Source organism: Odontesthes bonariensis, chromosome 12, assembly GCF_027942865.1.
Source record: "Odontesthes bonariensis isolate fOdoBon6 chromosome 12, fOdoBon6.hap1, whole genome shotgun sequence".
Taxonomy (NCBI): domain Eukaryota; kingdom Metazoa; phylum Chordata; class Actinopteri; order Atheriniformes; family Atherinopsidae; genus Odontesthes; species Odontesthes bonariensis.
This window is the reverse complement of record NC_134517.1, coordinates 22,772,818-22,800,318: the sequence shown is the minus strand read 5'-3', so window position 1 is coordinate 22,800,318 and position 27,501 is coordinate 22,772,818. Positions and strand designations below refer to the sequence as shown.

The window sequence follows — 27,501 nt, the reverse complement described above, 5'->3', positions numbered from 1 at the left end:
ATCTTTTTGTCGTTTTGACCATAACCCATATTTTCTGAGCTTAAACAAGTCTTTGTACTATTTTCTTTCTTTAATTCTATCCATCTATGCCAAGTAATTAATCAAAAGATGACAGTTTAGTCTAGTTTTATGTAAATCCATCTTATTTTATTTAAGCTCTTTTTACCTCTTCTGTTTTCACTATGTTTATATTGTGTGATATTCAATTGAAAAGCTAACAATCAATGCTACACCTTGAGGGCTTACTTATACCCCTTTTTGACTGAACCAGTTCTGGTGCTGGTTCAGGGCTGGTGCTTGAACCAGGTCTGCAGACTGATGTCTTAATATCACAAGTCTTGTTCATTAACAACATCCCCCCCCTCTACTTTGTAAATTGTGGAAGTGAGATATCTGATCATGTGCTGGGGATCGCTGTGAGCAGCAGAAAGTCACCGCTGCTAGCAGAGCTTATATGGAAAATGGCGCTGATGCTCCCCTGATGCCATTTTTCTTTCCTTACAAAGCCTCCATCTGCCACCGGGCCATTTGCAGCCTCTGAGTTAGAATATCAATGATTTCCTATTATTCTACAACTCAGCATTCACCTTGATGCCACCTCTAAACCCGTCAGAGTGCTGACACCACAGATCTTTTCTGAGGCCCTAGAGGGTGCCGGTAAAACCCTCATTCAGCTAAGTGGCATTTATTCTGCTCAACAACAATGAGCTTTTTATTGGGTTTATTAGTTTTTATTGAGTTTTGTTTTGATTTTGGATCCATGTATTCAGAGCATTAAAAAAAAAGATAAAAGAGCATACAGACCTTCACGTTTGTTATCTTTCCCCCCCAAACACTTAATTACTGAATTTGTGATGAAATCTTGCTTGGAAATCCCTGTAGTTCGAGGAATACCTCATGTCAACAATGAAGGAACAGCAGGCAACAAGCCGTGGTTGGCCAAAACAGTACATTTTTCTCCCAAGCCATCTGCATACCTCAGAGGTGCCCTCAGATAAACAAGCTCTTCAGTCATACAATCCCATCCCAGAACCCAGTGATGCCAAAAGTATTTAAGGTGTCAGTAAACTTTTATGAGAGTTGCATGGTTAGTTTGTAAAGTTTTGAATAAAGTGATTTTCCTCTCTATTAAATGTGATTATCATTAAAGTCTTTAAAAAAAAAATACAAAATCCATTTGAAACATGAAGTGTACAAACCAGAGCCTAACATGAACACTCCCGCTTTAAATGCATAACATACTGGATGGATATCATATGTGACTCCATATCAAGTGACACATCAATCAAACTGATCAGGGGGCCTCACATGAATGCAACCCCTCCCATCCGTAATCTGTGAATTTGCAGAGGAAAGTATTCGCAATGAATGTTTGGACTGGGATGACTACTGGCTGTCAGACAGGAGAAGAAACCCCATATTAGAACACTTTTGTGGAGGAAGAGCAGACAAATCTGCTGTGCACCAGTAATTCTACTCACTAAGGTTCACTCTCCTCTGGCCGTGGCTGTCCTATCTCTCCAATTCAATCATTTCCCCCCCAGCTCCTCTTTTGTATTCACTGGCTGAAATAAAGTGGGATGGCACTCAAATTCTAGTGCCCCCTCAAAATAGCTCAACATAAGCTAATCATTCAACTCAAGCTACTTCTAATACAAATGGTTGGGGGAGGGGGGTTGCATTCTCCTTTTGTAAATATCTCACAACATCCCCCCTTTCCATAATATCGTCAGACACCTATAATGACAGTCTGAGCTTCAAGCTCCTCTGAATTATCTTCCTTATGAAGGTGCATAATGTTATGAAGTACTGGAATATGAGCAGCCCAGCCATCTGTACGGATGCAGGCTTCATCCATTTTTCTATAACCATAAAAACAGAGAAACAAACATTCTTACCAGACATTCTGCTTCAGATTAATTGAATAAAACATTTATGGCTTTAATTGACCATAAACTACAGAGCTCAAATTTTGTTTACATTTGTCATGCATAAAATAAAATGATATCTTTCTAAAACTGTACTCCAACGCCCTTGGAGTACAAGACAGAACCGAGCTCCAACGCAAGACGGCCAAAGTGGGCGCTGCCCATTAATGCATGCAAATTTTAAGCTTATTATTCAGTTTGCAGGCTGCCTTCCTCTTGCCTCTTAACCCACCAGCTGCCAATCAACAATTCAGACAACAATTATTAAGCCCATGTACTCCAAAACAAAGCTTGGTTAATAATTGCAACCTATAGATGAGTTTATGATATGTTTGTATATGTTAAATACCACATTATCTGTTTAATAAATGACCCAATCACAGAAAGCTTGGTTTGGGGATTAGTTTAGATACTCCAGCATCTTTTCTGGTGGAAAGCCACACTGACATCTTTTGATGTCACAAGTGAGGGCAGCGCTCACTTAACGTTCGTCAGTTAAAAACAGCCTGGTTCGGTTAAAAAAATTCATGGGAAATATGTACGCCGTCCATGAATGTGCTGATTTGAACAAGTCCACGCTCAACACTGTCCGCATAGTTATTGATAAATGGGGCCATGATGATAATCATTATCTCAATGCCTCCACCTGGGATTTTCCAAGGTGCTTATTTGGGAATATTGCAGTTTGAATGTGTCGAAGACATGTGGAGCTTTCCGTCAGCTTTATCAACAGTTTCAGACTGTTTGAAATTTAGAAACCACAGCTGACAACATTACACTCAAGTTTCTTATAATGGCTTAAATCAAGGTTGTTCTTTATGGTCAGCATGTTTTAAGAGTCAACATAATTATTAGGGATGCGCATCTCTCCCTTATAAGATAATATGATACATATCAAGGTATAATTCAATACAGTAGTTATTCATTGGCTCCTGTCCTCGTATAGGTAAACAAAAGGTTAACTGCAGTAATGAATCTGGGCCTCTGCTACATGCAGATGAAAGGGAGAGTTCTCAGCTTTAGCTGAGGATGGGATTCCTGTGGATGGGGCTCATTTTAACTCTGCCTGTCTGCAGCGCTGCAAATGACCCGTGCCTTTGCAGGTCACTCACTTAAAGAATTGGGAGTTGTTTCCTCTGCATCAGAGCTGGCTGTGTGCAAGTCATGAATTTATCATTTCAGGCCTCTTTCTTAAAAAGGGAAAAAGAGCAGTTTGACTGATTTGTATAGAAAGTGTTGGGAAAAACAAATGAATAAATACGATATAAGAGTGTGGCCGACGCAGTAGGAGTCTACCGTGGGTAGAAGTGACTTAACCTACTTTGGCACTGATCACTTAACTATGACTAAAAAGACAACCATTCAGTGAACAACTGTTCATTTCTGTGGATACATTTCATGCAATATATACTCGAGTTTCTTTGAGTTTCCAAACCGTTAATTTAGTACGAGAACAGTTGTTACCTCATGTACTGAGATCACTCTACAGTGCACAACAGAACAGGTTGAGGTTCAATGACTAACTACACTATAAAGACAGAAACAACTATTAAAATCTGCCTCAAAAACACAAACACACACTTTCTGATGTAATAGCTACAACTCGTAAGACAGTAAATCTAGAATACCTGCCCCTCCTGTCTTTAGGCGACAATTAAATTCTTAATAGCCTCCAAGATACTTCAGCATAAAGCCACCGATAAAGTAGTCTAAATTAAATTTTTAAAACAAAGTCAAACAGAAGCTCCAAGCCCACAAATTACCCCTCCTTGGCTCACAGTATTTTATCTTAAAATACCCCAAAGTCATAAAAGTTTTCTTCCCTTCCCCAAGAGATTTAAATACGCTCTGAAGCCTGAACACTAATTCGAAGAAAGATATGAATTAATTAGATACACACAAAAATGAGAGCAAAGTGTAATGCAGCACGAACAAATTTCATAAAGAAGGACTTTGCTGAATCTCCAGCCTAATTGGAAAATTCAAATCCTACACCTAAATAATACTTTAAAATGAGGTGTTCAGCATAGTGGGTCATTACTATTCATCAGTTAGTTTTTCCAATTTACCAAAGTAGATTGATCCCCCCCCACACACACACACACAAAAAAAAAACGAGAAAAAGCACTTAAAATAGAATAAAGGCAGACATGGACAACAAGGCACTGATGCAACCAAACACTTACTGTATGAGGCTATCCTTCAGATCTCTGACATTTCTGCTCCTCACCTGAAACACAAAAACAACAGCCATTTATTCCTTGATTCGTACTGATTTACTAATTCAGCATCTGTCCTATCGCACAGCTTTGTGAAAATCGAGTGCAAATGGTTACACGGACTCCTAATGAGGATAAATCTTATCTTCCAGTATACAAATAAAAAAAATCTCTAAGACATGATTGAGCATAGACACACTGGCTTCTCTACTGTATGAATAAAAGTACTTTGGTCATATTGTCACAGTCCTATATCACGGATGCAACCTATTTCCTCCCCCATTCTCTATAGCTTCTGGAAATAAAAGGACATAGCTAAGCTCCCTCACATAAGACTCGCTTCCTGTCACTCTGACCAAGTTAGAAAAAAAAAAAGAAAAAGAAAAATCAATCATCTTGAACTGTCAAGGCAAAAAAGGGAAAATGGTCAAATGTAGGGAAAAAAATCAAATTAACAGATAATTATCTTTTTAAATATGATATGTGTCACTGTTTAGTGTGAATACCAGAATAACCTTCAAACTACTAGAAGGCTGAGCTTCCTCAATACTGAGGGATAAACTGTGTCTATTTAACATGGCTTCACGGCATCGTAAGAACAGATAATGGCACCAGCCTCCAAACAAAAGCTGCTAACCAAATCATAAGAGATAACCTTTGTGCCAATAAAAGAGTTCATCCTCCATTCTCAAAAGTCTCCTTGACAACTCACTCTTACTTCATTGGAGGGTCTTAGTTTGCTTGTGACATTTGTGATCGGTGTGCAATGACTTAATAACTTGGTAACGTCATACTGTGTGCTCGAACGAACCAACTTCTAATATTTTCAAGGCTCTTCCTTTATCTACAACTTCTTCACAGGCAACATTTAGTGAACGAAAGTGAACGAAACCCTTTAACCCTAAAATTACCTTTACAATAACGCTTCCCCTGAACATTAACCAGGTCCATTTTCATGCTTTTACAAACAGCTTACCCCGTTATGCTGACATATTGTGAACAACGTTAGCAATTAATGTTTTAAATATCTACAGCGTTTCAATTCGGATGAGAAAATTGTCTCCATCGTAGAATATTACTGTGGTGAGAGGCCAATAAATGAAAATGTCGGGAGCATAGTCCGTGGTAAAAGTGTAATTATTAAAGGGTGCATTCATTGGATGGTAATGAGCCATCCACCTGACCCTGATACATGTCTTTTAATTATCACTTCTTGGCAGCCAAAACAAAACCTACACTCATTACACATGTGGAATAAGCTGAGGGGATTCTTTTTTTTTTTATAAAAGTGAACTAAATCACCTTCCTAGAGGCCCATACTTGCAAATAAATCCTCCACACTGAAAACCAGTGATCTCAGAGTTGTATTGAAATTACTTCAAACTGGCCACACATGCAAATCAACAATAGGTAAAAATGCTGCAGCATGCCTTGCACAGCTAAAATGTGTTTGAAGCAGCAGTGAGCAGATTTCAAATGCATGAGGATCAATAAAAAAAAAAAAACAAAGAGGGCTGCAGAGGCACAGTCGTCGCATGAGATTGAAATTGTTTGCACCGGCCAACGTGCAAAAGGTCGGCAGGTATTAATCTGCATTAGTGCATAAATCTCTCTGACAATTATGAAAATGGAGTCAAAGAATTCATTCTCGGTTGGCCCTAAAATGTCAGACCCAACAGCCAAACAAAGCGAGCCACCAGCGTTTTAAACATCAGCCCCATTAAAACAGCAGGCGCAATTCAATCCTCAGAAGCATCAATGGTTTAAATAAAGCACTGCGACAAGCATCTCCGGGCGGAGAGAAAATAGACCGGGAAGATGAGTGAAAAAGAGTAATCTCCCTGACATATTCCTAATAATCCACCTCCCTTGTGCAGCTCCCCTCCAGCTCACCCAATCATAAAGTGTCAACACTGACCTACAAAAAGGGACTCCCGTCAAGCCTCACATGTTTAAAAACATCAATCACAGCAGACAAAGAGGGTACATCGAATTATACAGCATTAACCTTCAGGGCTTGCATATAAGGACCACAGATTTATTTATGCTTGTGTGTTAAGAGCCTTTGCACTGTTCCTTACAGAAAGCTGGCTGCCAAATTGATGAACCTGCAGCTCAGCCCTCAGCAGGAGACCAGCATCTTTGATTAATGAGTGCAAACTTGTGGAAAGGGTAAGAACAGGAGAGACAGGGCGAAAATGGGTGAAACGCAATTATTAGCTGACCTTTTTTTTTTTTTCCTCTGGCTTTTTCAAAAGGCCAAAGAAAGAGCCAAAAGAAACATAAAAAAAGGCGGTCATCGTACGGGAGACATATTGTGCCCTTTTTTTTTTTCCACAAGCTGACACAATTTCCTGAGGTCTTAATGGAATGTCTGTGACATACTTTGGTCAAAATAACACAGAGACAGTACAGCGAGTTTTCAAACCAATTCTTTTAGGGCGTGGAGTGACCCGAGAGCTCAGTCCACACGCCAAATAACAACCTGGCTTGCAAATTTCATTCTCAAATACCTACATTTCCCTAATCCACAGTTGGACCATAGACAGCTGGTTGGCTACACGTCACTATTTTAGGCCCATGTTACAAATGGGAAATCAGAATTTCTAACTTCTAAAAGGTAAAGAAATGAAAGAACGTCAGTTAGAAGTCAGATGTCTTTGTGGCGATAGGAAATATTAAATAAAGCACTGGAAGAACATGAGTAGGTCACTTATTTCCCAAGTTTAGTAAACTATTTCACTAATTACGGGATTTGGTGTTAATATCAAAGCCAAAAGCATGAGCAAAAGCGATTCAACTTTCCACTTCAGAGGTACAACGAATGTAGCCTCATCTGAAGTTGAAGCTGGTTGGAATTAACAGGAATATGGGGTGGAGAACCTTGTAAAGTGACTAAGTTTCACTTGTAAATCTGAACGGCTCACTGAAAGACACATCTTTAGATAAATGGGGCTCAAGACTGTTTTTAGGTTGGTAGTGACTTCAGACACCTAAGTGTACGCACATGTATCATAATATATGTGTAAATTATATTCTGTGAAAGCATATAGAGTGGGGCAACATAAAGGTTTAGCCTATGGGTTGTTTTTTTAAGCCCACTTGGAAATGGTGACCAATTCATAAAAAATTAAAGATGGATCTTAAAACACCTAACACAACTTAGAAGTCTGAATTGTACTGTATGCCTTGATCACATCCACATAAAGTAACTCTAACATGGCTTTTATATTGTAACGTGTATCTAATTTAATTTGTACAGAGCACGTCAACAAAGAAACAAGGCATTCAAAGAGTTGTTTTCACAAGTTGAGCAACCAGGAGCTACATTTGCCTTTGAAGTCCAGAAGTATAAAACCATGCAATATCGCTAACATCATAAACTGCCATGTTACTTTTGTTTTCTAAGTGTTAGAGGCCGGTATTCGGAGCTCACAACACTTCTGTGTCTGCAAAGCCCTTCAAGGACATGTGCACTGAATAAATATGAGGCAAATTTAGTGACCTTCTACCTGTGTTTTGATTCATTGGCAGTTACTGGATGCATGCATAACACATCAAGACTGTGATCTGATTTATCTCCCTGCCCTGGCCACTGAAGCCATTTAAATGATGAACTTTACCAGTGCTAATGTTGGCTGCCATTTCGCTGACACCGGTTGTGCTCAGGTCACATGTCGGTTCATTACCGCCAATTGTATCTGCAAGAACAAATGAGTTGTGGCAAAGTCTTAAAAGGTCTGAACACACATGAGATGCATTTAACCAAAACAATTCTTATATGTCACCGCATTTAAAGCGCAGAGTAAAGAAAAAAGGAAAAACCCTAATTTCCTGCAAAGAAACATAACCGATTTAATATGAGGGTATATGTGCACATGCTAATAAGCCATGCTGTTTTCACACATATGAATATGAGTCGGCCATTCTGTTTGAAGTGTAGTCAAACTGTCTTTTAGTAACAAGACTGGAAGAATATTTTCAAATCACTCTGAAATGCTGCTAGTTGTTGGAGCCATTGCAAAACTATGGCGGAGAGGTTTCATGTAGAAACCTGCAGGGGTCAATGCCTCACCATCATATCCGTTTGGTTTCTTTGGTGTGGAGCCGTGTTCGCGTCAATAGAAGGTTGTACCGTGGCATCTTCGACTGACACCCATAATTAAAGCATTTTATAACCAAAGACACTACAGGCTTAAAGGGATAATTATTTCCTCTATAATGTAATACCTATAAAGCATCACAGCCACCGTGTCCCAGTTCGGTGAACAGGAGGACCGACAAAGAGCCATAAAAATGTGATGTTGTGAACAGTGTCAGTACCACAACGTGTTTAGTAGAAGTGGTTATTGATGGGCTATTTTGTTTGTGTTTTTGTGTCACTTTGGAACAGAAGAACACCTATTATACTGTTGGTTTGGTTCCAACTCTTTCAAACTCCAAAGCTGAAGCAGGGTAGACAGCAACCTCCCTGTGTGGCGAGGAGGTAAAACAATCCTTATCCATATACTTATAGTTATATGATCATCAACATTCAAAAGGCAACTCTTATGGTCACTGTGCACCCCCAACTAGATGGCGGACAGATCATTGGCAGATCAATTCAAACATTCCCTTAATGTAAGAAATACCTTGCTTTTGCAAGACAGCTACAGGAAGTCACAGCAGACTGATGGAAGAAGTTGAAGGGGGAGGGGAGGGGGGAGCTGCTGCAAGACGTGGACATTAGGAGACCAAGCTTTTAATTGCAATATGGCTCAAAAACGTCACAAAAAAAAAAAAAAATCAACTGGGAAAATAAATAAATATCTTTAAAAAACACCCTCAAGGTTTTATTGAGGAGGAAGGTGAGACAGAGGAGCCATAAGTATAGAAGTCCATGCTGCTGGCGATAATGCCATGACATCATTATTAGAGTGACAACAAAATGAAGGTGTGTATTCAATGTCCTATTTTCATCCAAACAGTGACATGCAAACAGACAGCAACCCAGCTTTAGCCCCACCTAAAACAACAAACCAGGTGTTGATAACTGGATGTGGGCACATCGTGTAGAGTTCTCCGTTTAGTTCAGTTTTAAAACCTTAACAGTGACTTCAAACCCTGAACACTGTCAGCTTCAACGCAACAGAGATAAACGTTGCATTTGCCAGATCTCCTGTGCTCCAAAGCTCCATCACTGAATAACATAAATAGGCAGCAGCTGCAGCATTAGCTGTCCTTTTCTTTTAAGAGCAGGTGGAGAAACTATAAGATAGAAATGAGACAACAGCAGCTAAAAGCCCAGCTTTAAGACATATGACAAATTATTTATAGTTAGAGACAGAAAAAGCTGAAGCATTCAAATTCACAAGCCATATACAATTTCTTTAGGAGGGGGAGGGGGTTCTGGGAGCTAAAAATCTCATGGTCTGACAAACAAAATGATTGCTCTCCTACGAACCTGCTGGCAATGAAGATGAGAGCCACTCTAAAGATAATGACAGGACTAAACATCAAACCAAATTGTGTAAATCATCAGATTCGGTGACCTGATTAGTATTTTTAGCGACTGCAAATAACAGCCAATTCTTTTTTTATTCGTATTATTATTTTTACATTTACTTTGAAGGCCATTTCACTCTATGGTTGCATCGTTAGGAGGCTATATCGTAACAAAGAAAAGATAAAATGTTGACCACACGGTCTCAGTTTAGCTGTAATTGCCATCCAAACACACCTTTATGTTATTAAAGCAGTTATTTTCACCAGCTAGTTCTAACTATATCATTAGTCTGGCATTTTTGGCAACTCTGACAATATCACAATAAAGTACGAGCCAAAGTAGGCTATGATAAATAATTTCTGCGATGGAAATACAAATTAAATTCCTCTTTGAAAAACAACGCAGATTTTGTTGTTACATCGGTGTCATGTTAAATAACTGCCGAAGCCAGTAACACAGCACTCTTTTCGTATCCGAGTAACAAGTTAAGCATGACAAGAGTTGCATTCTGAACAAAAAGCAACACAAGTTTTTCTTTTTTTTTTCTGGTCGGACTTTTTAAAAACTTTTTTTTAAACGCCGTGTCGATCTCAGTGTGCGCTCAGTGAAGCAAGTGTAGCGCGTTTTAAAGGATGCTACAGGGGATGGTTAGCCAAAGAGCGTTAGCTTAGCAGTTAGTGCTCGCGACAAATCTTTGAACCAACATCTTACTGAGAGTACGTTAAAGAGCACCACGAGAGCTGAGGTTTAAAAAAAAACTCACCTTATCGCAGAGGAGCCTCGTATTCCTTTAAAAGAGGGAAAGGGACGAAGCGTTGACTTACTTCCCAGTTATGCGCGTGTTTCGGGTTTGTTTAAAGAAGAAATGAATGGTCAATAATTGAGTCCGAGTGGGAGTGTGACTGAGTGCGTCTCTGATCTCAGATTGAAGAGAGTCTCCTCCGTGTCACCCGAGCAACTCAAGTGAGATGACGTCACCTCAGGGCTTCTACGACGCAAACTTCTGTTCCCAGATCAGCAACCAAGTGCACAAAAAAAAACGCGTACACACACTCTGCCTATTGTATTCATATGTACGTTAATGCACACACTATAAGAGGCAGGTAGGCTATGTGGCACCAGTGTGTGCACACGCTTCATGTAAAAAAAAAAAAAAAGGCCAACTTGCAACATAACGTCTTATCCTGTGTTGAAGTTTTGATGGTGCAGAGACACCAGTTCGGGGGGGCTGCACATGAAAACACAACTCAGCAGCAACGACCACAGTAAAAGATGAGAAATCTGAAAAAGTAACATGTGACCTGAGGAGAACAGAAAAAGGACAGTAGTCACACATCAAATTAAAGAAATTATTAAAAACAAAGACATCATTGCAGAAATTAAGAATAGAGTTGCATTTTGCTGAAAAATGCTATATGTGTTGGCTATATCACCAGTCAACCACACACACAATAAGCCTCAGGCAACAAAAAAAGTGCTTCGTAACTGAGTGTCAACTGAAACTATGTAACAGAAAATTTGGATTTGTGGATTTGAACTGACACCGTTAAGATAGACACTGTAACTTTGCGAGTGAATGATCATCTTTTTCTCCAGTGTTGGCATCGCTGTTGTGAGATTTACATGTTGTATTGATTAAAACAGTGTCAGATTAATATTGACACTGATTGATGAAAGCACGCTGACGGATGACGCTGTATCCTCTTTCCAAAAGAAGACGATATGTTTCATTTCAAGACACCGAGCTTCATTGCCAAGTCATTTTTCCACGAAGATCCAGCTTAATGGATAGATTAGTTTGAATGAAAGTGTGTAGGATGAAGAAAAGAAATAAGATCGTCATTTGCACTTTAAAATGTATTTATTTTCTTGTTTGATGTCCCTCGTGCCCATTGATTTTTCTCCCTTTTAATTTTGTGGTTGCAGACGCTGCTCTCACAGGAACTCTCACGTAAAAGTGTACATGGCTTGCTGAACACACACGGTGAGAGGGGTGGGGGGGCACACAATGGATTGATGGATTTGTCCCTCAAGCCGCAAGATACCTGGGATTTTAATTGTAGAAAATGAACGGCGGAAGAGATCAGAGCTGTGTCACGTGAAATCAAAATGTCAGCCCCCCCCCCCCCGGTCATTTGTCTGTTGCCGCAATGCGAGAGGCATGCTGGGGGAAGGGCAAATGCTCTGTCCCTTTAGAGAGATTTTTTTTTAAGCGTCATGATTAGAAAGTATAATGAGATGCCAGGGACACAGCAAAGATCATCTCTATAGAGACTGATGGAAAACAAATTAAGATGTGTGTTTGCTTTATCAGTCCTCAGGCCGCCCAGGATTTCCCTTAAGGCTCAGCAGTGGGAGCCACTACCGTCTTTATTTATTTATCTTTCTTAATCTGACGTATTTAGATGCAGGTTTTAATCATATCAATGCATTCTGCTCTTATCCCCTTTTACACAAAAGCTCCCCCGCACCGGTAAAGCATTTGATTTAGAAAATGGCACAATTTCATCTGCTCGGCTTCCTGGTGTAGTTTGCTTGCGCGCACGCGTGGGACTGTGCGCGCGACGTTATAGATGAGCGTTGAGTCTGATTTACTGTTGGTGATAAAGCAGATCACCATGTTTGTTTTCAGGTGCGACGTTGCAATGTTTATGGTGCATCTTTAAAATGATAATGAGATTTCGGCTGTTAGTTCGCACCAAACACAAATGAATGAATAAAGATGACTACACTCTATGCTGTAATAGAGATAACATGTGAGAGCACACGTTTAGACATACAAAATATAACATAGTTTGGATTAGCCTTACATGATGTAAGAAAGGGAAATGTTGCAGCCTCGTCTTGACATAAAACAGAGCATACTATGTTTAGAATCCCTTGCCAGAGAGCAGTTATCCATGCAATATCCTTTGTTTTCCTCCTGTTAATTGGAGCATGTTCAGGGAGAGTGAATAGGGGAGAAACACAAGGTTTCCAGGACCTGCATATGGGAAACAGGTCTCACGGGAATCTTTGCCAGAAAAGACAGGAACACGAATAGAGGATGAGCTTTGACGTGAAAAACTAATCTCAAGCAGAATCCTGAGAAATCGAGACACGGAGCTTGAAGTATCAGCGTATTTATTGACATATAATTTGTATATTCACATCTCAACTCGTGAACAAGAGAGTGACACCCAGTTTCATTCCTTCTTCCACGCATTTATATCATAGCATGCATACCAATGTCCATTTTAATGAGTCGTTCTAGGTCAGCATGGACCTCTCTCCTCTCCAAGCAGTGGTGTGGGCAGATGTGTGAATGTGTTCATTTGCTGTTGTTGGACTGTAAGTAGGCCGTTACAGATTCTGTAATGAGACAACTGCCCCGCAGTGACAATAGAACACATATGTCCCACTTACACAGAAAGGAGGTTATAGGGAGTTCTATGTTGACAGGGTGAATGACAAAAGGTTTTTTTTTTTATAGACTCTTGTAGACTTTAGACTCAAACGTTTACATAAAAATGTAAGTTTTAACTGCATGAATGTACAGTTTTCTCTGCCGGGAACTTGTTACACTGCAGACCAAAACTCTTCTCAGCACCAATAACCAAGAGCACCAGTCTGTGTATGTTTACAGACATATCATCAAGCAGTTTGTTTTTTTTACTTAAATGATCTCATTAGAAAGTACTTTAGAAAGTCCAAGATGAGGAACATTTGCTGTTCCAGTCAAGGCTTTCTTGTATGCAGGAAATCATACCGCTACGCTTGTGAGGCTGAAAAAAAGGAAAAGAGAAAAGTTTCAGAACAAAGTTCTTCTGCAGTTTTAAAAGGTCCGATTGTTCCAAGTAGCAATCGTCTAATCTCTCTGTCTCAGGAAGGGTGGGAAGTGTAAGCTTAGACGCATTTTCTTTCACAAACAAATCAGGAAATTACCTCTCGATGTCTTTTCTGATGTAATTATTTTGTTCTTTCCCCAGTGCTTTGTAGTCTTGATCACTCTAAATCCTCCAACTGGTGAAAAGTTTAAGCATATAAGCATATCTTGTCCCAGAGCTATGTCCTCTTGTTGGTTAGGAAAGTCATGAGGTCATAAACACCAATAGATATCACATGGTGCAAGTTAAATGTAAATATATATATAAGAAATTACAAAAAAAGAAAGAAAAACAATTAAACGGACATGAATGAGGAGATCGTTGTACTGTGTGGAGTACTGGACTGGAGCCAGTTAGCTCATCTACTAAAGTATACTTTAAACAAAGATTGATGTGTTTTTCACTTGTAGACATTACTTTTTTCATGAGAATGTAAAATCACCTCCCAAAATCAGTCATCTTTTATAGTCCAACAATGAATAACGATTATCCTCATTGTTTTTGGATCACATTGCAAGGAAATAATTCCTTGTCTCGAGTGAAGGGGGGGATAAACGGACCGGTACGTTATCGTGTTTTAGTGTCCCATCTGGTGGCCGAACCTGGAAATTACCTTGAATGCTTAGCGGGAAAGAGGGTTATTGGTATGATCTACATTAATGTGTTACATTTGTAAATGTTGGTCCACATCTGCCTTTTGGGAACTCTTCACAAGATGTTGAAAACAATCAAAAGAACGTATGCTCAAAGAGACAACAGGCAGCTTAGACCTGGAGAGAATTTGTCAGATGACAGAGTTCTTGGAAGTCTAAAATTGGATCTGCTTGAAAGCGGAGACAAAAAGGATGAAAAAAGAAAAATCCCGCCGACTTCTGTTTCATCTCGGCTCACAGTGACATGTCAACAGAGCCACGGACTTCTAGAGGGAGTGACATTTTTCCTTTGACAGTGATGTAGATATCTTTTCAGATCCAATTAGGATCCACCCTGTTCCGTGTCCCGATTCATCTTTTTCGTCTTAATTATGCATCAACATATGTATATTTAGTAGGAACGTTCTATATGGAACTGAGCCATCAATCCTCCTTTTCCGACTCGACATCCTCAGGCTGTTCCGAGTGTATTTTTGGAAATAATGGAAGTTCTGTTTGGAGGGACTTTTAGACCTCACTTTTAAAAGATAAACAAAAAGGTTAGTGTCAAAAATATTTTATTATGCAAGCACACAAAGGCTCAGAAAAAGCCAAACAGTTTTACAAATTCGTTCACATACACCGGATCAAAGCTTAAAGATTTAACCTTAAAAAAGGTACAAAACGTCAGAGAATAATCACAAAAGCGTTTTTTTTTTTTTTTAATAACTGTGCAAATTCATTAAAAATACTAAAAAGGTGGTCTCCTAGAGATGTAGATCCTTTCGGTTATTTTCTAAACAAACCCATGACACGGTTGAGCCCCGATTACCTTCATTCCTTATTTACAACTTCTTATAGATGACAACATGATTGTATTTCACAAGGCAGCCAGGAGACATTTAACACTGAAACAAAATGTCTTTTAAAAGATCCTGAGATGCGAGAGGTTTACTGGTTATATCTGTCCCAGTAAAAAAAAAAAAAAAAAAAAAAAAAAAAGGAGTCTATACGCTCTGTGCCAACAAAAAGCATGGAAGAAAAAACTAATCATGAAAATAAAGCGTTCAGCCCAAACCGCTAAAAGTCCCCATGAAGCGGCTCCCGTGAGGCCATTACCTCTGCATATTCACAGATTTCCTTTAAAAGCATTCGTTAGTAAGGTTGTCCCACTCCCTGAAAAACTAATGATGACACACAGTCAGATCATAACAGCATTTGAGCGTCAAATTTAATTTCACGAGGACTTAACCCACAAGACGGGGAAACTGGTGGGGACACCTCTGATATTTTTCACCTCGGGAGTAAAAGAAATGAATAGAAAATAATAAAATGGACAATGCCACTTCTCGTCTTCTATGTGTGTGAAATAATTAGGCAATTGTCCGTACTGTAAAGGGCTTCTTTTTTTTGGGGGGGGGGGGGGGGGGGGGAATTAGGCCATTTACACATGCTACCGACAGCTTGTGAAAGGCTCTTGCATGTATTAATACTGGCCGAAGGGAGAATCCGCTCATTTCACACATTTTTACCGGCAAAGGATGTTAGGAAATAAGGGCACTCACCCAGCAGTGTGCTGGTTTTTAATATCAAGGTTTCTGTAAGTAAGATAAGAACAATGCAGGTGCCACAGAAGCGAGGCACGCAAAAAAAAAAAAGTCCAGTCATAACCAGGATGCCAATGTAACAGCAGCTTGTGGCTTCAAGGCCAATGTGCATGTTGTTTTGAACTTGATGAGCACCTGGGACTAAACATCGTGTATTCTTAATCTCTTCGGCATAAACTATTCTCGATTGTCTAGTCTCCCTCTTTCAGTCCCCCAAAGTTGCGGGAATGCAATACTAAAAATCGGTGGAAGAGCCCTGCAACGGACGATTTCCGCTTGTTCACAAAAACCTTGAAATCTTCGCTCACTAAGAAAAAACTAAAATGAGGCCAAGCTTGTTCAAATATGCTGAAGAGAAATGCCTCAAGTATCAGGCAGTGCCTCATACACAGCATAACCGGATGGCAAATCGAGCAATTTGACAAAGCACCAATCTGAGAAATTTACAAACAATTCCTTAGTGCAGATGATTACAAAAGAAGACGTGAGATTTTCATGTGCATTAGTGAAGGAGTTAATATCGGTAAGCTCGTGTCGGTTTTCTTCCCATCAAATTACGTTACTGAGTCACAGCCAATGAGATGCGTTACCCCAAAAGTGTTGGAGCAATCAATGAACGAGCGGACATGTCTTTGCACTAAACACCCACCGAGTGAGGAGGGTCTGGCGTTTTGCATTGTGGAAGCGTGAGAAAGTTCTATGGCATGTTGTCAGTCTCCTCAGCCTCCACCAGGCACGACTGGTCCGTGTCCAGGACTCGGAACGGAGGGTGGAACTCGAATGCTGTGAAGAAAGAGGAGCCAAGCCTGTTGTTCTGGTGCACAAACCAAATTACCGCAGAGACTCCCAGGACTGCCACCACGCTGAGAATGACCAGGGCGGAGAGCAGCGGGCTGGGTTCTGAGGAGGACAATGCAAGGAAGGTCCCGGCTATTTAGCACAAAGTCGCACGGGAATACAAAGAAACAACAACGAAAAGCTCAAGGGCTGACTTACTGCGTTTGGCTTGCTCGGCTTCTGAAAAAAAATAAAAATACGGAGAACCCATGAGGACACAACAACCCTAGACACATCTTCAAAGGTCGCTAAAATCATTGCGCAATTCAGCGTTTGACTGAATCTTTAACATGAATTCAGAGAAAAAAAAAAAGAACAACTCAATCTTACCCTGGGCCGCTTCACAGACCACCCCGTTCTCCACCTCATCTGTGCAGCTGACGTTCTCCCACGTTCCCGAGAGGCTGTGCAGAGCAGCACATGTATCCACAGGCAGCAGGTCTGACGGAGCAGGGCTGTTCTCCCAGTTTGTGTAACTCACAGGCTTCTCGTTGAACCACCTCATGGTGTCACCTCAAGAAACACAACAGTCAGTACTCGTGGCATGTTTTTTTTGCTTTTCCCAAGACCCTCTTCCAACATTCACAGAAACTATGCTGGAATAAGCTACAACACAATAGGTAATTGAAACAAATCAATGACGTCTATCTTTTTCCTTCTAATTATTAAAAAAACGTGTTTCATTATGCCTGGTAGTAAAACGTCTCCAGCTGTGTCCCCCCCAACAACTGCAGTAAAACAACAACAGGATTTCCTTGTATTCTTTAATACAAAACACAATCCTATCAGATTTAATGCGAGCGTTCCTCCTATTTGACTCTAATTACCTCTAACTAGTCTGTTTCTGATTGCCATGAAGAATAAGATCTTGTGTTATGAAAAGCAGCCCGCCTGTCTCCACAGTCCCCTGGTCACATGATACTTACTGTTTGTGTCATAATACATTCCAAGCCACACGTTGACATTTCCTTTCCACACCTTCGGGCTATAATTCAAGACAAATTCGTTCTCGTCGGCAGTCTGGATTGTCAAAAGCTCTACAAAAAAAACAAAGAAAAAGTGGAAACAATTATGACAACATGTTCACGTGAATGCTTAAGAATGCATCCATTAGTCAAAACATCTCATGTACCAAAGCCTTGGCAGAGTGTCTTTGCTCTCTCGAAAGTGTAGCTCTTGATGCTGTCTTCTTCTCCGTGGACAAAGTGGTAACACCTGTCTCCGGAGGGCACCCAGGTGCGCCCATCCGCAGGGCAATCTGAAAGAAAGAAATAAAGAAGTGCAGTCTTAACGAGTATTTTTTTTTAGTTATTCAGACCATGTGCAGATTAGACCTGAAAAGAAGTCTCTACTTGACCAAGTCTGAGCTTTAACCTGATAAGATTTACACCACCAATATTTAGTGAATGTAAATGTACTTTATTTATACAGCCCTTTACAGACAATCCTTACGGTGTACCAAAGTGCTTTACAGCAGGTAATAAATAAAGAGAAGAATAAGTAAAAACAAATAAAAACAATAAAAGAACAGTGAAAGCAATAAAATATAACAAAATCGATTAAGGTAAAATAAGATAAAAGTGCCATCATACTACTGGGTATTAAAAGCAATCCTAAATAAGTAGGTTTTTAGCCTAGATTTGAAGAGGCCCAGGTCAGAAAAAAGACGCAGCTCAATGGGGGGCTTATTCCAGAGCCTGGGTGCAGCGACAGGAAAGGCTCGTTCAGCCCAGTGTTTGTATTTTGACCTGGGCACTTCCAGCAAAAATTGATTTGTTGACCTCAGAGCTCTACCAGGATTTCGGACAGTTAAAAGCTCAGATAAATAGGATGGGGCGAGGCCGTTAAGAGCTTTAAAAACAAACATTAAAAGTTTAAAATCAATTCTATAAAGGATGAAGAACCATGTTGGGAGATATAGACCTCTTCACATACACCGCCTGTACTTTGTGACTACAAAAGTATCAGAGGCTCCAACTCGATCGCTCTCGGGCCTTTATTGGGGCCACCTTTGTCTCCTGCTGGTCATGGGGTCTATATGATTTTAATCTGGTCCTCAGCAAGGAGCTCAACAGGACTGCGATCAGGTGACTCGCATCAGGAAGCCCTCTCCTGATTCCATGTTGACACATGGAAAAACACCCACATCCCTGTGTGTAAATGATCTTTTTTCCCGGCTCATTCATGGCACCGATGCTCTCCGGTTGATCAGGTCATTTGCTATGTACTGCGCCGCTTTTCCTTTGCACATACCATGAGCGGCTGTTTTTTTGTCCAACATCTAACTGCGCTTCCTTGTCTATCATTTCACCTGTAAGGTCTCCTCTTTACCTTTCCCTTTAATAAAAAGATAAATGGCAACTCTGAGCCAAATCACGGGGGTCATGTCTAACATCAGACGGATAATTTACTTTGACGTTAAAGGAAAAACTTTTCTTTCCTTCTTTCTTTGAACAATATATACTGTACACTGCATCGATTGACACCTGTGTGAATGCCTTCATCTTAAAGCTCTCATCCCTAAAGACCAGTTCAATAACCTCCTAATGTGGATTTCATGTGGACTTTAAACTGATCGATTTGAAAGACTTTTTACATGCAAACAAAAAAAAAAAAAGAAAAGAAAAAGCACGATGTCAAGGGGCAAAAACAAAATAGCATATGACCTATTTAAAGCAAAACACAGCTGACAAATATTTAGAGGTCTTTTGGACCTTAGAAGTGCGGGCACTCCATATTAAAAAGGCCTGTGTGCCAAAATACTGTCCTTTAAACGCTTATATAACCTTCTAAATTTAAACCTGTCTCTTGTTGTATTACAGCTAGAATGCACTGAGGGAACATCATCCGAGAGAATAAATATGTAATTGTCCAAACATTAATGCAGTTGAACCCTTCTTTGTTCAAGTTTTCCAGCTGGGTGCATCTCTGATGGGTGGTAACAAAGGTTAATTTTGATATTCAACAGGGTCTGGAGGGGCTAACAACCCCTAAACACAGTTCTGAGCAGTTGCCACAACTTTGAGTCTTCCACTACCGTGTTGGTTAGTTTCACCTCGTGACTACAGTTCTCCTTTACCAATGTGCAGTTTATATGCGTCATAACTTCCCAGACTGTTCCCCTTGTAATGTTCAGGAGGCTGTTGCTATTTTAGCGTTTTAGCGTTGCCTGGCTGTCATAGAAAGATACACGAGCAATACACTTCCGCCATGTTTTTTTTTAGATGTATATTCTATTTAGTATTGATATTTACGCGACATTTCTCCACAGACCGCAGCAGACATTACTGGGTTTTTTATTAAACGTTTCGCATTAATGATTTGCTTTGGCCACAAAATGTTTCGCAACACAAGACTCTTCAGCCTGAATACTTGCACGCACAAGCTCGCACGTTCACAGTCTGCACGGCAACAGTGTCGACATTCGGGGAAGTTGGTGAGGTAACTTCACGCGCATTTCCATGTCAAGTGAGACATCCTCGGACACGTCCTATCGACTGAAACCTGCACTAAGCGAGCGTTCACAGCACAAACTCGAACACACCTAATAACAGGCCTAAATCGATGATAACTCCGAAAAAAACCCGCCGCGTTCGTTTGGCTTAAGGAAACGATTTAAAACTCTTACCTGCTGTACAACTCAACTGCAGGTGAACACACAAGAGGAAAATGCAGCTCATAAACGGCCGGGAAGGGTGACGTTTCCCTCGCGACTCCATGACAGCACAAGAAATCACCACACTACTTCACCGGTTGTAGCCCGACTCCAGTGTCACTAACAAAGTGAGCGGAATCCCACCCACCCACTGACGGCACAGCCAGGCAAGCCCACAAACAAGGCCTGAACAATGGGTAACACTGCGTAGTAATACAGCACGCATCCATCATTGTCTAGAATCCTTTGCAGCCTACTTTACCAAAAAAGAAAGAAAAAAAAAGGATAAATAAATACATTAAGACAAGGACAACTAAAACATTATTGTGAGGCATTCTCACTACTGTATTAAGTTCCTGTTTGTCTGTATTATTATTATTCCGCCAGTTTTCGGCGCTTAACTACTTCAGCATACTTTCAGCCATTTCAACAATTTTGGTATCAAAATGTTCAGCTCTTTCAGCACATTACTGCAATTATTTCTGGTGTTTCTAACTTTTAAACTTTTTAAGCTATTAAGCTTTTTGTGCAAGTTTTTCTCCCTTTAAAAGTAATGGTAAATCCTTTCAAATCCTTTCAAAAAGCTTCCTCCTCTTTAAAAACTTAACTACTTCAGCATATCATCATAATCATCAACTTTATTTCCAGACTCAGGGTCCATTTTCAAAAATCAAAACACAGTACATAGACAATACATAAAGACAAACAGAAACACACTTATAAAAGACACTTGTACCAGTGTTTCCACATGTATGACTGGTATCGCACCGCACTAAGCGCAGGATTTGACAGCAGCATAATAATTTGATTACATGAACCATCCAATCTGCAGATAAATTTATACATTAAATTCCTCAACAATGCATGGAATGTGTTGACTCCTAGACCACAAAACAGTTCACTTGCACTGCTCCACCTGGGCTTCTTAAGCAGAATGCGCAGCCCATCATTATATGCAACTTAAAGTTTCTGCAGGCTACCCTTTTTATACTTAGCCCACAGGGGGGCAGTATACAGAGGGGTGCAGTATGCCTTGAACAGGCTAATTTTAACACTATCAGTGCACCAGTGAAACTTCCTTACCAGCATGTTAGCGTGTGCATATAACATGCGGCGCTGCCTGTAGATGTCATCATCATCACACATTTGGTCAGTAATTATATGTCCCAAATACTTTGTTTTGTTATTTACAGGTAAAGCCTGCCCCGCCAAATAAAAAGAAGGAAAAGTGAGATCCTTGTCCCCCTTACTTTTACATATAAGCACAGCACTTTTCTTGCAGTTGTATTTAACATCAAAAGTCAATCCATAATTAGAACAAACATGTAGCATTTCTTGCAGCCCAGCACTGCTGGGGGAGAAGATGGCTAGATCATCGGCATACATGAGATGGTTTAGCAGTGCATTCCCAACCATGCATCCTGTCCTACAGGCCCTCAGTTGCTCAGACAGGTCATTCATATAAATATTAAAAAGAGCGGGAGGGAGTAATCCACCCTGTCGAACCCCATTTCCCACCCCAAATGGTGTAGAGAGCACCTCCCCCCATTTGACCTGCATGGTCTGGTTGGCATACCAGTATGACAGGATCCTAATTATACTGTTGGGGACACCCCTCTGTCTCAATTTAAAATGATTTATTCTGTCAAATGCCTTAGACGCATCAATAAAACAAATTAAAATGGAGGAATTCTGTATTCTGTACATCTCCACCATCTCCTTAAAAGCAAAAATACATTGATCAGTGCCATGCTTCGGCTTAAAGCCAAACTGATTATCTGTAGTGCCAATAGAGCTATCAAGTCTATCAAGCAAAATTCTTTCCAGGACCTTGGATAACACACTGGCTAGTGCAATAGGCCTATAGTTATCCAAGCTCCCCACCTTGCCCGCCTTGTCCTTAATAACAGGCACCAGTGTAACAGACAACATAGTATGAGGCAAAATGCCATGAATCATGAGCCCTGTGAAGCATATTGCTAGAAGAGTTGCAGCTCTTGGGCTAGCAAGCTTGAGGTGCTCAGCAGTGATCATATCCTGACCACTAGCTTTGTTATCAGCTAGCTGTGTGATAGCGTGCTGGACCTCCCTACGTGTAATTCCCACAGTGTCACTATTAGCAATATTGTCAACCATGTATACATCACTTTTAACACAGTTAAATAGTTCAGAGTAGTGTTGCTTCCACAACTCCGCTATATTGCTGGCCCCAGACACCCCTTCAATGGAACATGGCAGTGGTGTATTGACCCGGTTTATATTCTTCACCTCCTTCCAGAAACCGTTGACGTCTTTACCAAGAAGTTTCTCAGCCATACTTTCAGCCATTCAAATTTTAAAATGTTCACAAGACATTCAGCTATTACCAAATGTTTCAGCAGCCAATTTTGAAATATGCCCGTTTAAAAAATATGAACATTTTGCTCCTTCTGGGATTTTTATGAATGAGACATTCAGCAGTGCGTGCTGATAAGTTTAAACTTTTTCAGCTTTTCAAACAACTTACTATAACTTTCAAACAGTTTAACTGATAGAAACAAATTATACCTTAAAATGTAGGAAAAATGTCCTCTTTCAGCCAATGTAACTACTAAAGAGCTCACATTGACAGAATTTCAACTATGAGCCTTTAAGTGAGAACAATCTCTCAATTTCTGACGATATCTCCCATTCACTCCATTGTTAACTTTCGGAGCACTCAAAAATCAGCTTCAAGTGTGTTCAACCTGCTGCCATTTAAATATATTTCACTCCACTTATATAAAAACTACATTGCCGCGTTCCTCTAAAGCGAAATGCTCTTCAGCTGTCACTTCTGCACTTTTAAAATTCAATTTAAGCTTCCAATTAAGCTGCTATATCCATTCCATTTCACCCTTTTAGAATGATTTAGAAAAATATCAAGACTTTTCACTTAATTTCCATCTCCTTCTGTAGTTTTTAAGCCTTCACCTTCACCTGCTGAGACTTCTTTTTAATCAATTCCTAAGTTCTTCAAATAGCTTGAAATCATTCCACTCTTGCCTTTTAAATGTCATTTCAACTTCAAACTCCTTCAACCAAGACTTCAGCAACTCTTTGTTTAGCTAAATTTTCACTATTTTCAGCTTTTTTAGCATGGTCAGTTATCCCCATTCAGCTCTTTTTAATCAATTCCTAAGTTCTTTGAATAGCTTGAAATCATTCCACTCTTGTCTTTTAACCTTGTAGCACCCAAGTATATGAATAATCATTGAAAACAAATCATTTTGGCTCTTCTTGTATCTTTTTGGGTGGGAATAAACCAATATTTTTGGAATTTTTGGAATTGGGCTATTTTTGATCATTTTAGGCAATGTTGCATATTTGCAACTGTGGGCTTTCCTGATTAATTTTGTAATAAAACAATTTGGAGACCTGACCTCCCATTACCACTGTGAAAGGTGGACAAAGCAGACCACACCAAACGAGACCAGAACGAACTAGAACAGACCACCGCAAAGCAGAGTGTAATTCACTGACCCAAGAAAATGATTGCTGTGACTACTGTCGGCACATAAAATGTAATGTAAAAAAATATTACGCATGAATGTAAATAATGTATGTAAATTTAAAAAATCAAATAATTTAATGTAAATAAAAATATAAATAAAAATATAATGTAAATAAATAATGTAAATAAATAAAAAGCTTGTTGCTTATCTGCAACTGTGGGTGCTACAAGGTTAACATTCAAATTCCTTCAACCCTTCATAGATATATATAACGTGTACAAATATACATCTTATTTTTAACTCTTCAGCTTCTTCACCTAAGACTTCTGCAGTTTTTTCCAGTAGGTTCAAATCATTCCACGATTCCACAGCGCATATGCATTCTCACAGCTGTTTTGCAGGAACAGCAAATTTCTAGTTATCTTTATTGTTCAAATTGTGCACCCGGACATTTACGGTAAATATGTGCAACAGTGTGGACACGTTTCCTTGGTGATTTAGTCATTATATTGACACAAATCAACTGTTGTGCCATCACATTTTATTGCCTCAGACTCAGCCTGTGAGTTGCGGACAGAAACCGCTAGATGGCGCTGTGTGCACGATATTCTGTGAACTGTTCAGCAGCATAACAGGTAAAATAAAAATACTCTGATAGCCAAAATGCTTTGGATTATGTCGATATGGTTTCATTGGCTATTTAAAATTCCAGCCACTGTGAATTTGACTGTTTGTGTTTGTATAAATCAGAGTGGAATTCCTTGTTTTATCTCATTGTATTTCCCAAGAAAGGTTTTTTTTTTTTTTTGTAACTGTACATCTTTATTTACACATCACGTCTCATCAGCATTAGCTCTCTGTTCACTTGACTGGTAAACGAACATTTATTCAAGTCACTGTTTCTGACATAGTTTGGATTGCTGTGTATTGTTAATGTTATGACATCATATTAGATGTTGAAACTAAGAAATGTTCTTTGTTTTTGGAAAAATTAAACCAACTAGATGCTTTGAAAAAAAACAAAACAAACTTTGTGTCTGTTTTTTTTTCTTAAACAAACCTGTAGTGAATTTGAAATCTTTTGGGGCCTCCCTTCTCTTATTATTCTTCTTTTTCATAAAGTGTTTCTAGTGGGTGACAACTCTGAACTCCCGGCATGTGGATACAGCACCCAATTGTAAGATATGTAGAATATAGTTTGCTATTGTTTTTCCTGAAAGAAGTATGGCTTTCCCTGTAAACAATGCAGTTTGAGTGGCAGGACATGTTGGTCTAAGACCTCTACATATCATTCAGCAGAATTGATGTATCATAGATGTTCCCATCCAAAGTGAGCATTTTTATTGCAGAGATCAGTTTCCACATTGAATAAGTTGTCTTTGCACCTTTTTTTAAAACAAAAAAACTATATTTATTTGCAAACCATTGTATTCTGTTATTATTTGTGAAGTTTGATGCCCTGCTGCTCTCTTCTCGGACTCAGGGAAATAAAGCACTTTTATTCCTCTGTTTTAATTGATTTTTTTTAAAGAAATTCAGTTAGTTTGAAAAAAAAAAAAGGATAATACATTATCCCAACAATGCTTTACATGGTCAGATGTTCAAACGTTCCAGATGTTGTGGTTTTGATGCTGTTCTTTTATATTGCACTGTTGTGTGCTCTGTCTGTGTGTAGTCGGTCACTGACATTTCTATTCAGATAAATGTCCGGTTTGATAAATGGTGGCTGTTACCATGCTTCCTGAACAGAGGACATCAGTGAGAAGGAAAAAGCTGTTTCCTCCACACAGGCATCAGACGGGGTTTAAATGTTGGGGAGTAGACGGGGGAGGGGAGAATTCTTAATAAGAGGGAAAGTGGAAAGGGGGGGTTCAACTCAACTGCTTGTAGGCGCATGTGGCACAAAAACAGACAGCTGGAGCGTGAGTTTTGCTCCTCGTCTGGAGATGGTGGCTTCCCGTAGGGTGGCACAACACTCCGCAGGATACTGCGGGGGACCCATCTGCCATGGAGAGGCCTGCTCGCAGACGGCTACATCCAAGTTATTAGTGTGCCCCCATGCACCAGCCCTATGCCGTACCCTCTGATACCCAAGCCCACCCTGTCTAGGTCATGCATGTTGTCATCAGTGCCATGCGACAGTGTTGACATAGTACTCACCGGGTCCTCACCTTCTGGGTTGAAAGCAAAGCAGGCCATAAATATTGCTGGTCAATCTCAACAGTACTAGCCGCTTAACATCCTGCTCAAAGGAACACGCTTGCAGAGTCTCCTTCACCACAACCCAGACGACGGCTGAGCTTAAGTTCAGCTTTTAGACATTAACGTTTAAAGAAGTGGAACCGTGACAGCTATTTGATGGGATTCAGATTTAATGTTGCGGATGAAGAATAGTACGTCATTTATTTGATATCTGAAGAGCCTCACCTTTGATTCGTCTTGCCAGCTGCAAGAGATAATAACGTCTCATTAATTCACCGAGTGAATATCTGAAAGACTGATTAATGCGCAAGGTCAGAGAATGCCATGGTTACGATGGTAAAGTCTGCTCACTGGTTTAAAAAAAAAAAAGAAAGAAACTGACAGCAAAGTGACCTTTGACAGCTGCTGTGTTAATGGGGAATCAAACAATGTTTAATTACTTCTGTCTGTATGTTCATCAGTGTACATATTTTTATCTTTACTCAATCACATGTATATATATAAAGTATATGTATAGAAAACATATAAGATGTTAAAAGCTGAGCTTGAAACGACTGTACTAGATTTTTCCTTTTGTTTATCGAGAAATGTGGCTGATCTACATGTTTTACAACAGATGATCTGAGGAGGATAGTTTAAAGGCTGTCCCAAGAACCATCACCGGTAAACACATTCGTATTTCACATATTCTAATGGCTTATTTATCACAACTATCATCCCAAAGTGAGAGACAAAGTGAGAGACGGCTTTGGATTTCAGCCCTCCGAATCTGCAGCCAACCCCCAGCAGCATCCGGCGTGTGAAAAATGAATTGAAAAAAAGAATCATATAATCCTAGAATGACTCAGTGTGAGGTCGGCAGTTAGTTTAAACAGGTGCACTCGCGGTTAACTGTAAAAAAAAATAATAACGACCAAATGGACAAAATCAAAAGCACATTGTTTTGTCTTTATTCAAAAAAAAAAAAAAGTCAAAAAATGAACAGGATGAACCTTGGGAAACATGCTGCTAAAGAAAAAAAGGGGGGGGGGGGGGGGGGTCTTAACAAACACTGTAAAACAAAAATACAGGAAGAGAGATTCTGTACATAGAAGTTGCCTTTGGTAATTGTGGCACGAATTAAAAAAAAAACTCTAACAACTCTTATTTCTTCAAGCTGTCTGTACAAAAGTCTTCATAAGTTAGAACTTTATAACTTAATGACTGTTCAACATGGTTGTTGCTTGAGCAGTTTTTTTTTTTTTTATTCAATTCATGCACCTCTTCAACTCTTGAGCATGGCACTTGGTTCAGACACCTCTAGCAGCATAAACCTCACAATGACAGTATTACTCGTCAGTCTCGGGCATTACACAGAATTCTCAAGTATAATCACGGTGGCCCTTTGCGTCTCCCGCACATCTCAGCCAACTACGGAGGAAAATGCTGCCTTTTCATGACCCAAGACGAAAGCAATAAACGTGCCGTCGCACCGCAAATGAAATCGACTGCCATAAGGGAGGGAGGCTCCAAAGAACTTCCCCTTATGTTGACAACTACATATCATACAAAAATAGGTTTGCGGAAAAGTAAACAGTATTCAAAACAACCTGAAAGG

The 27,501-nt window shown here is 39.8% G+C and overlaps 2 protein-coding genes across 2 annotated transcripts in view; both read right to left on the bottom strand.

The window, feature by feature from the left end:
* baz2bb (bromodomain adjacent to zinc finger domain, 2Bb) overlaps nucleotides 1-10,630 on the bottom strand; it is a 44,095-nt gene extending 33,465 nt beyond the window's left edge. Inside the window, exons 1-2 of the mRNA XM_075479743.1 lie at nucleotides 10,396-10,630; nucleotides 4,115-4,158 (exon numbers count right to left, since the gene is read on the bottom strand). The gene's annotated coding sequence lies outside the window, so the exon portion shown is untranslated. The remainder of the gene's footprint in view (nucleotides 1-4,114; nucleotides 4,159-10,395) is intronic.
* Nucleotides 10,631-15,549: 4,919 nt separating this feature from the next.
* Nucleotides 15,550-20,374, bottom strand: cd302 (CD302 molecule). Its single transcript, XM_075479742.1, has 6 exons — nucleotides 20,203-20,374; nucleotides 17,707-17,832; nucleotides 17,501-17,611; nucleotides 16,905-17,087; nucleotides 16,734-16,754; nucleotides 15,550-16,637 (listed from the first exon to the last, which is right to left on the bottom strand). The coding sequence occupies exons 1-6, from the start codon at nucleotides 20,291-20,293 to the stop codon at nucleotides 16,435-16,437; spliced, it is 735 nt and encodes a 244-aa protein (XP_075335857.1). The 5' UTR covers nucleotides 20,294-20,374; the 3' UTR covers nucleotides 15,550-16,434.
* Nucleotides 20,375-27,501: the final 7,127 nt, after the last annotated feature.

What these genes read in the sequence shown, in the direction of transcription:
- cd302 (XM_075479742.1), bottom strand. Translation starts at nt 20,293, where the DNA reads ATGGAGTCGCGAGGGAAACGTCACCCTTCCCGGCCGTTTATGAGCTGC. An exon ending in GACACTCTGCCAAGGCTTTG is followed by an intron (nt 17,612 to 17,706) that starts GTACATGAGATG and finishes TTTTTTTTGTAG; the next exon opens with AGCTTTTGACAATCCAGACT. An exon ending in AGCCGAGCAAGCCAAACGCA is followed by an intron (nt 16,638 to 16,733) that starts GTAAGTCAGCCC and finishes TGTCCTCCTCAG; the next exon opens with AACCCAGCCCGCTGCTCTCC.